Source organism: Halyomorpha halys, unplaced genomic scaffold (assembly GCF_000696795.3).
Source record: "Halyomorpha halys isolate HHAL.00 unplaced genomic scaffold, Hhal_1.1 Scaffold480.1, whole genome shotgun sequence".
NCBI lineage: Eukaryota > Metazoa > Arthropoda > Insecta > Hemiptera > Pentatomidae > Halyomorpha > Halyomorpha halys.
Window position 1 is genome coordinate 18,799 of NW_027116427.1, and position 14,057 is coordinate 32,855.

At 30.4% G+C, this 14,057-nt stretch overlaps 1 protein-coding gene across 8 annotated transcripts in view; it reads right to left on the bottom strand.

Annotated features, from left to right (window-relative positions):
- Positions 1-14,057, bottom strand: part of LOC106683396 (hydrocephalus-inducing protein homolog) — a gene marked incomplete in the record, with an annotated part of 211,677 nt that overhangs the window by 2,931 nt on the left and 194,689 nt on the right. For all 8 annotated transcript variants that reach the window (XM_067053226.1, XM_067053222.1, XM_067053221.1 and 5 more), the window contains 5 exon segments: positions 3,300-3,442; positions 6,601-6,963; positions 9,169-9,420; positions 11,880-12,024; positions 12,878-13,038. In XM_067053226.1, coding sequence (XP_066909327.1) covers positions 3,300-3,442; positions 6,601-6,963; positions 9,169-9,420; positions 11,880-12,024; positions 12,878-13,038 — 1,064 coding nt within the window.

A 14,057-nucleotide genomic window follows, 5' to 3' on the forward strand; every position in this document is an offset into this window, starting at 1 on the left:
CACCATTAACCCGGCCCAGTAAAACAGTCTTGATAGTTAATGCAGTCATGATTGTAACTTTCAAGTAGTTATACTGTGGTAGAAGCTAACACTTTAGCCGCAATATCTGAAAGTGTATGGTAGTTCACTGTCAAGGCGTATACATGCGATTGTTAAAGTAGCAGTTACTTCACTGACTTTCTTTATAATATTAACAATTACACCAAACCCAATGCGACATTACTGTAACTATTAAATAGTTATACTGTTTTTCAAGGCACTGAGCGAGTATTTTTTGTTGGAAGAATCGGTAGGACTGCTTATTAGTTATGTATCCATAACAAAACAATTGAGATCACCAATTAAATATCACTGCCTTTTCTAAATAAATAATTATTTGAATTTAATATATGTGTACAATAAATAATTTCTAACAAAAATGTAATTATAACAATACTCAATTTTTTTTGCATACTTAACGGAACCACATACAATCTAGTAAGGATACAAAAAAGTACAAGCTAGCGACTAATAGGGGCTAATATAAAAACTAAGTTTAAAAAGTGAGAGTAATTAATTAATCTAAATTTATTTCCCCCAAAATATGGGTCAGCTATAGTTTTTTTTCAAAACAAACTTAAATTACTTTAAATAACTTAGAAATATGTCTCAACATATACAATACGCCTTAAATACTATATTTATTTATTTATTATATATTTTTATTTATTAAGAACAAAATATTGTTTTTTTGTTTCATATGAGTTTAAGTGTATTACAAAAAAAAATTTCTTCCTGTAAAATAGACAAAAATATTTTTGTTCAGAAAAAACCAAGTAAGATTCGTTTGTTAATGTTAATGTCGTTTGAAACCCTTAAATATGAATTTTCATATAAATAAAAAATTAGAAATTTTTGGAGGCTATTTTTTCAAAACTCAAGTTCACTGTTGTTAACGATGACTTCTAATGATTTCTCATAATTATTTGAAACTTTACAAATTCATTGAAATAGTTTTAAATATTTTGGTTTGAAACTTAGTTGATCATGATCACTATAAAACAATTAACTGTCTATTTATGTTGTTGAAATTATAACTTTTGCCATTTGTTGATTTTTATAATTATTAAATATCACTTGGAGTGAAATTATAAAATAATTTTCTATAGCGAGACTCCATACGTCAGGTCTTATTGGATTATAAGGTGAAACAGGTATTTAAATAAAATATCTAAAAGTATGTAAAATATTTTTCACACAAAAAAGTTTCATTAAAATCGGTAATCCCACAAGCATAGTCTCCCCTTTAAATAACTTCTCATAAAATATTTGAAAATGTATTAAGCACGTTCTGAAAATAATTGCTTCAATTTATACATAATTTATTTTACTATACAGGAAAAAAAGATCCTGCCAAAAAGAGATACTTAGTTTAAACCTTCTAATGAAATACTATCTGAATGGACCACAGAAAAATCTTTATATCTCTTTCGTCGATTTTGAAAAAGCATACTACTCAATAGACAGTAGAAACCTTACTAAAAATCCTGAGGGAATATGGAATAGATCAAAAAACCATAAACTTGGTGAAAAAACATTGACAGAAACCAACTCAAAAATAAAATTAAGAGGGAATATCAGCTAAACCATTTCAGATAAGAACCGGTGTTAGACAAGGGGATGGACTTTCACCTGTTTTCTACAATGTTGTTCTCAAGGTTGTGAGGACCTTATGGGGAAAAAAGAAACATCAGGAGCTAAGGTAGGAAATCAGAGAAGCAATATCCTGGTAAAATGTCTGGCATTTGCAGATGACTTGGCCCAACTGGTAGAGTCAGAGGAGGAGGCGAATGGACAGATAAATTCTCTGAGGAGAGTAGCTGAAAGGACAGGACTTAAAATCTCCCTTCAGAAGACTACATTTATGACCAATAATCCCAACTTTGGTAAGAAATAAATAAAAACGGAATTCAGTAAAATCCAGGTAGTTAAAAGCTTTAATACTTGGGTAAAATAATCAGCAGAAATTTGTCGGAGAAAGAAAGCATGGAATACAGGGTTAAAACTTTGGAGGATTTATGCTACTTAACCAGTAGCATTTATAATAAAGAATGCATATTCAAGAAGGCCAAACTTTAAATTTATATTTATAGGTTAAAAAGAAAGCTGGAACCTAATTTATCATAAGTTTGAAAAATAATTTGATACAAATTAGGTCGACATTTTGATCCGGTTGGAACTTCAAAACTGGTGCATCGTTCTGAAGAACTGCTTCAGTAATGAGGTATGAATTTCGGACAACTGTTTTGAAGTTGTGCCAGTCAATATAAAAAAAGAACGAAAAATGAGCATGGAATCGCATTCCGAAAATGCAACGAACGTGAATCTGCAGCAAGAAGTCAGAGCACAGTCAAACACAGCTCTAGAAAATAATGAATGGTCAGTCGTCGTGGAACGAAGGAGATCCTTTTCATCATTAGATCCAAGAATTTACACAATACAAAGCACTACTGTACAGAGGTAAAGCAAGTGATATTGTACAGAACAGAGACTATGTTCTTTCCTATTCTGGAGAAATTGCTGAAAATAGAAAGGATTCTTAGAAGAATCCATGGGCCCAAAATAGCAATAGAAGGATACAGACCGAAATCCAACAGAGAAATTTACAGTGAAACCCCTGATTTGGAAACAGAAATGGGGACAAGAAGACTTAGGTTTTACATGCAAACGATGGCCGAGGAGAGATTGAACAAGATTTTCAGCAGGATTATGGGACATAAATTGAATCACGAATACACGGTACAAATCAAACAAGAAACACAGAGGCTTGGGACTACACAGCATTTGTGTTCAAATAGAACAGAGTACCGGAAATTCCTGAAACATGCGGTGCTTGTGGTAGACAGTAAAAAACTCCTGCCTAGGAGAACATGGACGGAAGAAATTGAAAAAGAAACCTGAGTCATAGTTGCGTAGTCCTGTTTCGCATCAAATAATAATTTATTTTACTTTTACAGATTTGTAATAGTAACATAGTTTGCTATATTTTTAATAAAATTTTATAGTACAATTTGAGCAATATTAAATGATTCACATGTTAATAATATTTTTAATTTTGTTATATGAGAAATTTTGTTTATTTAAAAAATAAGTCATTTTCATTATTACTTTCATGATGGAAATACATTTTTTAAAAAATCATTCAATGATTATTATGTAATTACTAGTACAATACCATAACCTATTATAAATTAAAAAATAAATCTATTTTAAATTTGATATTATAAGGCATAATAATAAATGTATTATATAAGACTCACACAAAGATCTGGCATGGTTTAAAATATTGAACTGTCACCAAATCAGTGCTCGTACCAACCAAAGTCGGTTCGTAAGTACAAAAAAGTTCTTCAACGAGTGACAAATTCTCTACAGGATTTATTGTTATGTCTGCATTATCGGACTGCAAAATAAAAAACCAAAATGTGAAATATTTATAATAATAATTGGAAATAAATTAGCACTTATCTCAGCTTACTATTTAGAGGCAACAAATTTAGAAATATCTTAGTTTCAGAACACATGGCATTGGCAGGGACAGACTACCTCATGAGGCATAATATGTGTACAATAAATAATTTCTAACAAAAATGTAATTATAACAATACTCAATTTTTTTTGCATACTTAACGGAACCACATACAATCTAGTAAGGATACAAAAAAGTACAAGCTAGCGACTAATAGGGGCTAATATAAAACCTAAGTTTAAAAAGTGAGAGTAATTAATTAATTAGAGTAATCTAAATTTATTTCCCCCAAAATATGGGTCAGCTATAGTTTTTTTCAAAACAAACTTAAATTACTTTAAATAACTTAGAAATATGTCTCAACATATACAAGACGCCTTAAATACTTGGAAACCAACTTCCTCAATAACCAATAAGATTTACAAGGGGAGGCTACGAACGTGAGATTACTGATTTCAAAGAATTTTTTTTGGTGATACTAGATCGAAAAATATTACTACACATTTCTGAGGCTTCTTTCCAATGTGTTTTAGGAACCAAGAAAAAAATATTTTAAATTATTTTAGATTTTAATTTATTGTATTTTTTATTTATATTTATTTATTTATTATATATTTTTATTTATTAAGAACAAAATATTGTTTTGAAGGCCAAACTTAGGCACTACTGTACAGAGGTAAAACAAGTGAACAGAGACTATGTTCTTTCCCAGTCTGGAGAAATTGCTGAAAATAGAAAGGATTTTTAGAAGAATCCACGGGCCCAAAATAGCAATAGAAGGATACAGACTGAAATCCAACAGAGAAATTTACAGTGAAACCCCTGATTTGGAAACAGAAATGGGGACAAGAAGACTTAGGTTTTACATACAAAGGATGGCCGAGGAGAGATTGAACAAGATTTTCAGCAGGATTATTGTACAATGTGTCTAAAACATTCCACCAAAGTTCATGCAGGAGCCTAGGACTACTGACCAATTAACAGCTCCCATACTATCCAAATATTACGGTTAAGTCATAAGTAATTTCCGTTTTTTTATCAGATATTTATTTTTCTCTCATTAAATAACAAAATTATATTTATTTATTATGTATTCACCACTAATATCTATAATCTTCTTCCATCTTCCTTGCAGTTTATCAATTCCTTTCTTGTAAAATTTGACTGGTTTGGACTGGAAGAAGTTTTTGACTTGCTCTTCAGAATTGAAGGTTTTTTCCATTCGAAAACCCTCCATTTCAGAGGTTAAAAAAAAAAAGTTTAACATATGTGTATCACACAAAACAGTTGAAAAAATATTAAATAAAGTGAAGTCTATATAGTGAAAAGTAAAACTTGTCGTAATGATAACTCATAGCAGGTAGATATGAACAATAGATTCTGCTTTGCTGAATCGGAAGTTACTTATTACTCGACCTAATACCCTCCTGAAAAACTTTTGGAAAATTCCAACATGAAGGTTTACTGAATTGAAAAAATAATTACGGACCATAGGGTATTGCATAATTACATAGTACAGGACATTTTGGTTATTCACAGATAATCATTGATGTAACAATCCCCCCAAAAAATTAGAAAATACCAGGAGCTTTTCTTTGAATTAAAATCTTTATATCACCTGGAAAAAGTAATTGTGACTTCGACAGTCTTATCTTCCAAAAGTACACAATAATCAATGTAAATATTGAGGTAGAAGAGGTTGTCTAAAAGATTAAATTAAAGCTTAAAGAAACAATGTGTATTGTTGTCATACTGGACATTAAAGATTTTGACCTATTGACTATTATGACTAATCTACTAACCAAATTTTTGTATTATATATAGACTGCTATGTGACTCTAAGCATAATATGGTGAACTGTGGTCACTAAAAAAATATGCTATGTGTATCACCTTTGTCAAATAAAAACTCCAAAGTGTCAAACATTGCACTTTTTGCACATAGCAGATATCGGTCTGACAACAATGATATAATAAACCTTATTTCATTTCCAGACCAGAGTTGTCAATGTGAACTCTTTTAAAGTCAAAAATTTATTAATATTATATTAGCTTCAATTAAGACTTAAGCCTTATTATTGATAACTATATTGTTTCCAATATGTATAATAAATATTATACTCCAATTATTATGTTTGATTCAATTGGAATGCTAGAGATGAAACAGTAGTGGTAGGCTGCAATGCTCAATGTGTTTCGGATTCAGATTATAATATCTAGAAAACTAAAAACCATGTTCGGCATTAAATCCTCTTTGAAATAAGCTATAATTGAAAATTGTGCTAGAAATGAAATGATAACGAGTTTTTAAACATTTGAATTAAAATATCATGAGAACTAAAAATTGGAGTTGGATACTCAATACCCATTGTAAATGTTCAGTATTTAATTTTCTTTGTAATAAGCTATAATTCAAAATTGTATCTTGATGCTATACTGAGATAGAGAGGCGAAAAGTGGAGAAGATAAGTGAAGGAAATCTGTTCAGAATTTCATCCTCTTTATAATGAGGTATAATTCAATTAAAATAAAATAAAACTGGAAGATCACTGATTGACCGTGTATATTATTAATAAATGGTATTGTTTTTTGTGAAATGAATATAATCATTAATAAATTTTCAATGTATTATTTCATTTCCAGAAGTTTCACAAATGTCGGCCAGTACTGCCACCATGCTTTTAAAACATATTTTCCTACATTGTATTTCATCGAATTACTAAATAAATGTTAAAAAATGAATGAATTTTGGAGTAGCCAAGCTATTAGCTCAAAAATGGTTTTGAGTTAGACAGAATTTATTGAAAGAAAACCCTTGTCCATGCATTCCAGACCCTTATTACTCTAGTAATATTCCAGACCTACTCCATATAAAATAAATATGCCATTTTTTAGTTTGTTACAGAATGTTTAAGTATGGGATAAACCCAATCAATTTTGGGCAGTACCTCTAAGAAAAAGTATTTCTCAGTAAAAGCAATACGTTTTGTCCACCCATGGAGAAATTTCATTCTTTTTCATTATATCTATAAGAGAATTATTAAATCGTTAATTACTAAAAATATTTTTAATTATTTATAAAAAGTTGTCCACCTTTGCCATGAAAATCAGTACTTCTTTAACTGACGTTCTCTTTCGGAATTGAGTATGAATCACTGCATAAATTCTTACAACATTATTTAAAGCAACCACTTTATGCTCTGCAATGAAGGATTTTCTTTTAACAATGCTATTTTTAGAAGGTAAAGGAACATTTTTAATTATTGGTTTTGGCAATCTCAAGATGAAATTAAATTTAGAACCAAGAGGATTAGAGATAGGAATTATGTTCATTGTATGAGGTTCGCTGCTCAGAATTATTCTGTAAAAATATGTCCCGATTAAATCGCTAGTCACATTCAGTTGTACCTCTCTGCTTTCCACTCCGTGCGGTGAATAAATAATAGAAAATTTCCCCTGAAAAATATTGAGGTTAAAACTATTTACTCATCAAGTATCTGTTTATTTACTCAATCTATCATTGTAATTAGTAATCAAAGTACTTACCATTGTTATTAGTAACCATGGTACTTATCATTGTTATTAGTAACCATAGTACTTAGAAATTAGTTATATCTAAATGTATAGGTTATATCCTGACACCATACATTACCTCATTCATAGTAACATAACATTAAATTTCAATTACACTAACTCCAAATCCGGCTGTGGCATATAATTATTTATTCTGTTACTGTAGCCTTTAGTCAACCCTGTGGGTTTTCGGAGCTGTCTAATACAGCCATTGTTCTAAAAACAGTACTTCCTTACAAAGTACTAAACCTGACACTTCATGGTTTGTAGCAGTTCATATTATCATTATCATAAACAAAAAAAAAAAAAATTAATTAAATGATGGAAAATAAAAGTACACTATTAAAGCGAGCTAAATTCCATAGTGGTATTCAAAATTGTGATAAATAGGGTCTTCTTCCTTATGATTATGACACAACAAAATACAAATCTTAGTGTTGGTGTTCAGTCCCTTTATGTTGTTTGTTTCTTCATTTTGATAAACTCTAGTGTGTCAATATTTGGAGTTTACAAACCGCTATTAGTGTCAATAAAATTATAACTTTAAAATATTTATAATTAGCCTCTCTTAATTTTTGTACACTTTTCAACAGTCAGATTACATCGATTCTTCTTTAACTTTTTTATTTGTTTCTGCTAACAGAGTACCTATATTTCTATTGAGAACACTGATCACACAACACCCATTCGTCTCAACAAATTCTGTGGATGATCCAATTGTTGGGGTAACATTCCTCTGACTGATGTACAACATGTCACAATCTCACAAGAGGAGATCATAACACAAGAAAAAGGCAATCCTTCCCAACCAGTCCTGCCCCATCTCCAGGGAGCGACGGTCCTAAATTACTTTTGAAATATTTGCTTAAAACAGGAAGAGGACACTTTAAGATAGTTAAATCAAGCAATATTTAAAAAGTACCTGAAATTGAAAAATGGCATGAGATTGTGACATTTTTCTTTTAGAAAAAATATTTTATCTATTAATGTCAATAATGTATAAAAAAATATACTAACTTCTGCTGCGTTTAGTTATAATAATAAACCTTTATTTTAGCAACTGTTATAACAGTTTAAAAAATTATTTAAAACATCAACCACACCATCAGCCAAGGTTTGCCGACCCATCTCCATCCGCATAACAGTTCATACTGCATCTTCCTTGGGATTTGGTCTGAGGCCATTCTGGCCCAATACAGGTCTACTGTAGTCGACTAAAGGCCATCAGTTTGGAATTGGTGCACTATCTCCAAACTCCTTCTTAAAGTCCCATAGATTCCATAGGGGATGCAGTATTCAAACTTAGCAAGAGTATTCTATGAGTTCTACAAAGTGTTTATCATTCCATAGGAGAGTATTGCTCTCAAAAGTCTTATTCACAGATGACTTTGTGGTTCTAGATACCTTTTTGCTCTTAAGGTGCCACAGGAGTCCCTAATAGCCCCTATTTGCAGCCATTATCCGTCTACGGATATCAGAATTAATTTAATTTCAACTTGAGTTCGAATAGATGAATTCTACTTTCTTAAAAGTGTGCTGACCAATATAAACCAGACTTTATCCATAACCACTATCAGTAGGGTTTGCATGCATGTACTTTATCTTTGTTTCATTTATAACTAGTCCCATTGTTGCAGTCCCCCTTTGTAGGGCAAGAAGGACATTCCTCATCACTCCTAATCAGGTTGAAACCTGCTGACCTGTTGAGAACTGTCCCATTCATTCACCTTAAGTCCGGATCCCCACACTATATACTCCTTACAGAAGTTAAAAAGGAGATAAAAAAGCTAACATCTTAGAATTTGATGCCAAATATGTATTGTCCATTTGCTTTCTTTTACGAGTGCTAGACAACTAGCAATTAGTAGAGGATTTATGATAAGTTTGTTGTTTATTATAACATAAGTTTGTAAAACAATATCGCTTCAGGCTTGAAAAGCTTAAAGCAGAAATTTTAGCTTAGTATTAAATAATTACTTAACTATGACATGACATAATAAAGACATTTTTTTTTAAATTCCTGATGTCTATGAATTACAATGGACTTATGTTACACTCCAATATTACGTTTTGATATAACATACTTACATGCTGCTTAGGATCAACATCTAAAACGGATGGTTCCACCTTTAGCCATTTATTAATTATTGCCGACGCAGGTGATGTGACTGTAAATGTATCTTTCATTTCGAGAGGATTGTAAATTGAAATAGTTTTATTTATCGGAAAATACACCATCGTGTGCATTTCAACTGTTTCCCATGTCTCTGCTGGAGGCTCTATTACAACTGTTACATTGTAATACATATATTCATGAGTTTCATCATTTGTGAAGATGACCTGTGGAACAACATCTTAAATAATAAAATACTAAAGAAACATAACAATAAATTTCTAATAAGTAACAACAGCTTCCTTATCATTGCCCTCTCCTCTTTAAGTCCCAATTGAATTAAGTTTTCTGAATATTCTCCTTTTTTAGTAGGATTTCATTTTATTTTATTACACAATTACTTTAATTTCAAGATTTAAAACCTATTGGAGAATAAGATCTATGGAACAAGCCATATTGAGGAAATAACTTCTTGCGTGCAGTTTCCTGTCTTGTGTAAGGATTCCAGGTTAGTCGTTTGTCCAGAGGTAGTCCAAGGTAGCAGATCTGTTCTACAGGGGTAAGAGCAACATTATTAAAGGATACTATAGGGCAGTCAGTAGGTTTGCGATGAAGGATAAACTGCGGGTATGGTACATGTGTCATCAGCGTAAGTGGTGAAGATAGTGTTAGGATTGGTTGGGATATCAGCTGTATAGACTGAGTAGAAAATTTATACTTAAATCATTTTTCAATAATTCCAAACTTTTCAAATTTGGGAAAATCGGAAGAAATGTTTTTGAAAAATGGGTGTGTTGAGGAAAATACATTGGCACATTCTGATTAATAGGATTAGCTATTTTGCCTAATACAAGAATTTTATTATAGACAGATATGAAATCTATTTTATTTTTTAAATAAATTAATTGATATCTAGGTTAAGTCTCAACACTCTTTATTATTTCTTTAACAGTCCAACGTTCCGGCCAATTCAGCCATCCTCAAGGGCAATCTCAAATATAAATTTACACCTCACATTCAATTATTTAAAAACTTACTGCAGGCTATTCTGCCCAGGTTGTTAATATCAGTCAAATCACCTTATTTTGTCACAATTTCATTAATTATTAAAACTTATATTTTTTTTTAGATCAAGGTAACACTATCAAAAAACTTTAATTCTCTTATATTTGAAACGTAAAATGCAAGAAAAATTTATTAATTATGAAGACAACTTTATTTTTATAATTGTATTCATTTACTGCATGAATACAAAGGATTTCGTAGTAAAGAAGAAAAAAAATTATCAAATTTAATTAAAGAAATAAATTAAGTTAGACCGTTCTATACCGAAGTTCAACATTCAATGTTCATCAACTAATTTGCCCTTAAATCTCTATGCATTGATATTTTTATTTATTTTTCCAAGATCCTTGTATTTTCTAATAAAAAAAAATAACCACAATGATCAGTTTCAGGGAAAAACAGTAGTAACAGTTGACAAGAACTAACAGGCTTCTCTCAGAGGTGGCTTCTGATCCAAAAATGCTTAACAAGTTTAACCATCAGAAGAAGAATTAGCTTTTTCAGAAATAAGTGAGATGTGGGTCACAATAACTGGAAAGGAGAATGCTCTACAAGTCCTAACAAAAGGTTTTACCATCTAACACTAAATTTTTTTGTTTATATTGTAATAATAAAAAATTATTTAAAATAAATATAAAAGAATTTTTAAGTTTTTACTTATTCTCAGATATAAAATATAGTTTTGAAGATGAAAAGGTTAAATGGAATGATTAAATATTAAATATATATGGGAATTTTTATTTTATTTTATATAACATTATAGACTCTTGATCTCGGGGAGGGTTTTCTAGACAATCAGAACACTTACACTTGGCTATATTTACAACTAATTTTACAAATGTAATTAAATCCTATGTTGTACAACACTAACCAATTTATACTCTTCTAAAGGCTGATGGTTTTCTTTGTCATCTATCTCACAAACAAACACTGGCTGTAAACAAAGCATTGGTCCTCTAACAGTTTTCAACATACATCTCATCCATCCACTGGCGATCCAAACAAACAGTAACTTTTTCTTCTTGGATGACTTTTGGTGTCTTCTTTTTTTCTTGAAACCACTGACAAAGAGGAAGAGTGATCTCTTCATCTCTTCCTGGAGACGTCCTTGTTTCCCAGACCCATCCAGTACCCACACCGTCAAAACAAATAGTGATCTCTAAACCAAGCTTTTTTCATTCTCCTCTCTAGATGTTCGATGTAAACATCGATTGTTACACAACAGTTTTGAGTTTTTGCTTATGATTTCCTTTATGAATATTTTTCTTTAATACTTATTTTCGACTTCTATTTATTCATAAATCTACTGTAATGAAAATCATTATAGGGAGATAAATAAAGTTGAAAATATTTTAATCTGCTCAACACGGCAACGATTCTAGCAACTTCAGAATGGCACCACCATCTTGGCTTTGAACAATCTCTTTTTGTTACTGCATATTTAACTGATGAAAACTGGTTAGCTTGCTTTTTGATTTAACAAAGCAAATGAACAATATTGAAACAATACATAAAATAAAAACTATTTGTATATAAAAATATACTATTTATTACAAAAGAGGATATAACAATATATACTTTCGTTTATAATAATAATAAAACTAATTAAAAAAATACTCACATCAAAATTTACTATTCCTTTCATGTAAGCATAAAAATTGATAATATATTCTCCCTTGCCTCTACTTGGTAACACGATACATTTTCTTCCCTCAATATTGAATAAATTTCTATTTAACTCATTTCCTTCGAATCGTAAACTCATTCTAAAGACAGAAATATTTAAATAAAAATATATTATTATAAAAAAAATAATAATACTAATACAGGGGGTATGGTGAAACGTCTTTAATTAATCAGAGACATTTCGATTGATTAGATGTTTTTGGAGAAATATTCATTGCTAACTTACCATTACAATTTATCAGTATTCCAGAATATATTTCTCTGTGTAGACTCCAGCACACATAAGACCAGCCTAATCTTTCCTAGATTCCTAAGTAAAACAGGGCAGATTTTCTTTTTCAGTTTTTACTCACTGTACCCAAACCTGTGTTGTAGGGTATATATAGATAACTTTAGTGTCCAGAGCAAGTGTTTTCTCCAGCAGTGGTGAGTAGTATTGTAGAATTTGGAAGTTCCCTTTCCACCACTCGGGCTGTATTTAAATGGCCCACATGAAAAATTCCGAGTCGCACAAATTTTATGAAGGCATTACTATCCTTGGCTAAGATAAATATCAGGTAGATTATTGAACACATACCCGTCTTCATTAATTATTGATTCATCATCAATAAACTATATAACCTTTTGTTTTCATTTACTCTGACTTGGTCATTTCTGGCATATAGGGTGGTCATTCAACAGGTTATTAAACTTATATAACCAGAATGAAAGGCCAAGATTTATTCTATGCACTGCCATTAAATAAATGTCAACCTCTTCAGGCTGGATTAAAACCGTGCTCTTTCTGATACAAGGTTGCTAAGGTGACACCATATCACTTTTGGCCACGGTTTAATATTATGATATAATTTTAATTTTAACTATTCCTACTACTACTATACTTTTTATAAATATTCTTTCAATAAAAAAAAAAAATTAATTAAAAAAACATACTTTTGTAATATTTCTAGAGGATTCTCAACAGTTAACGTTATCACGCACTTTTCTCTAGCTATTGCTATCACTGACAACTTTCCTTCAACCATAGGTTCAGTACTCCTCCCTTCCAACTGAACAATTATCTCTTCGGGCTGGGTAGGAATCACAAGTATTCCCTGATAAAATATTTTCAGATAAGATGCCTTATATTTATACATATATACAGGGCGTTCCAGAGTTAAAATTACTAAATCCAAGTATGTCTGCTAACACTTTGTTTAGGGGATATTTACATCTAAAGATTTTCATTATTATGAATTATTTAGATTAAAATAAATAATTTAATATGTGTTCCTACAACTTTATAAATGAAATTTAAACATTAACATTCATATTAATTTTTTTTTTAAAGTCATTATCTTAAGCATTAAGATAGGCTAGGCATCTTTCTTCCACAGCAACAGTGGTTGAACGGTACTGGATATGTGTTACTGTTTCACAAGTTTCAATTATCCTTCTTCGTAAAGAATTAAAGTCATTGACTGGTTTTCCACCCCAAACAAAAAAATCCAGTAGTGTCAGATCTATAGAGCGTGACAAGAGCACATATCCAGTACCATTCAGCAACTGCTGCTGAGGAAGAAAGAGGCCAAGCCTGTCTACTAAGCATTAGCTCAACGTAATCAATTTGAACATGTCCTGTTTTCTTTTAAAATGTGTTTTGATATCAGGTTTATTTAAACAGATAAAATAAAAATACATCTGACTACACATTTTTATTATTTTGAAAAAAAATAAATAAAAAATAAAAACTAAACTAAATACAAATTATTTTAATTTTCATTATTAAATATTAATTTAATTATTAAATTTCTATCTTTTAAACATTTTTAATTTTATTGGAAGAAAATAGTCAACCATATTTAGTAGATAGTTTGGGTGGCGGTCAATAAAGGTATCAAAATGTAGAAAAAACTATTTAATGTTAACCAAGCTTTGGAGGGCTAAATGAAAACAAGATACAACATTGTAAGATGTGATGAGAAACTTAGAATAAATATACAAGGTTAAGAGAAATACTTTATTTATTTGTAAATGTATATATAGTTGACCGTAAAAATTGATATATAGGGAGATGGTCAGGGTTGCGGTCAATAGTGAAACAAAAATAGTTTACAACTATTTATTTTCCAAC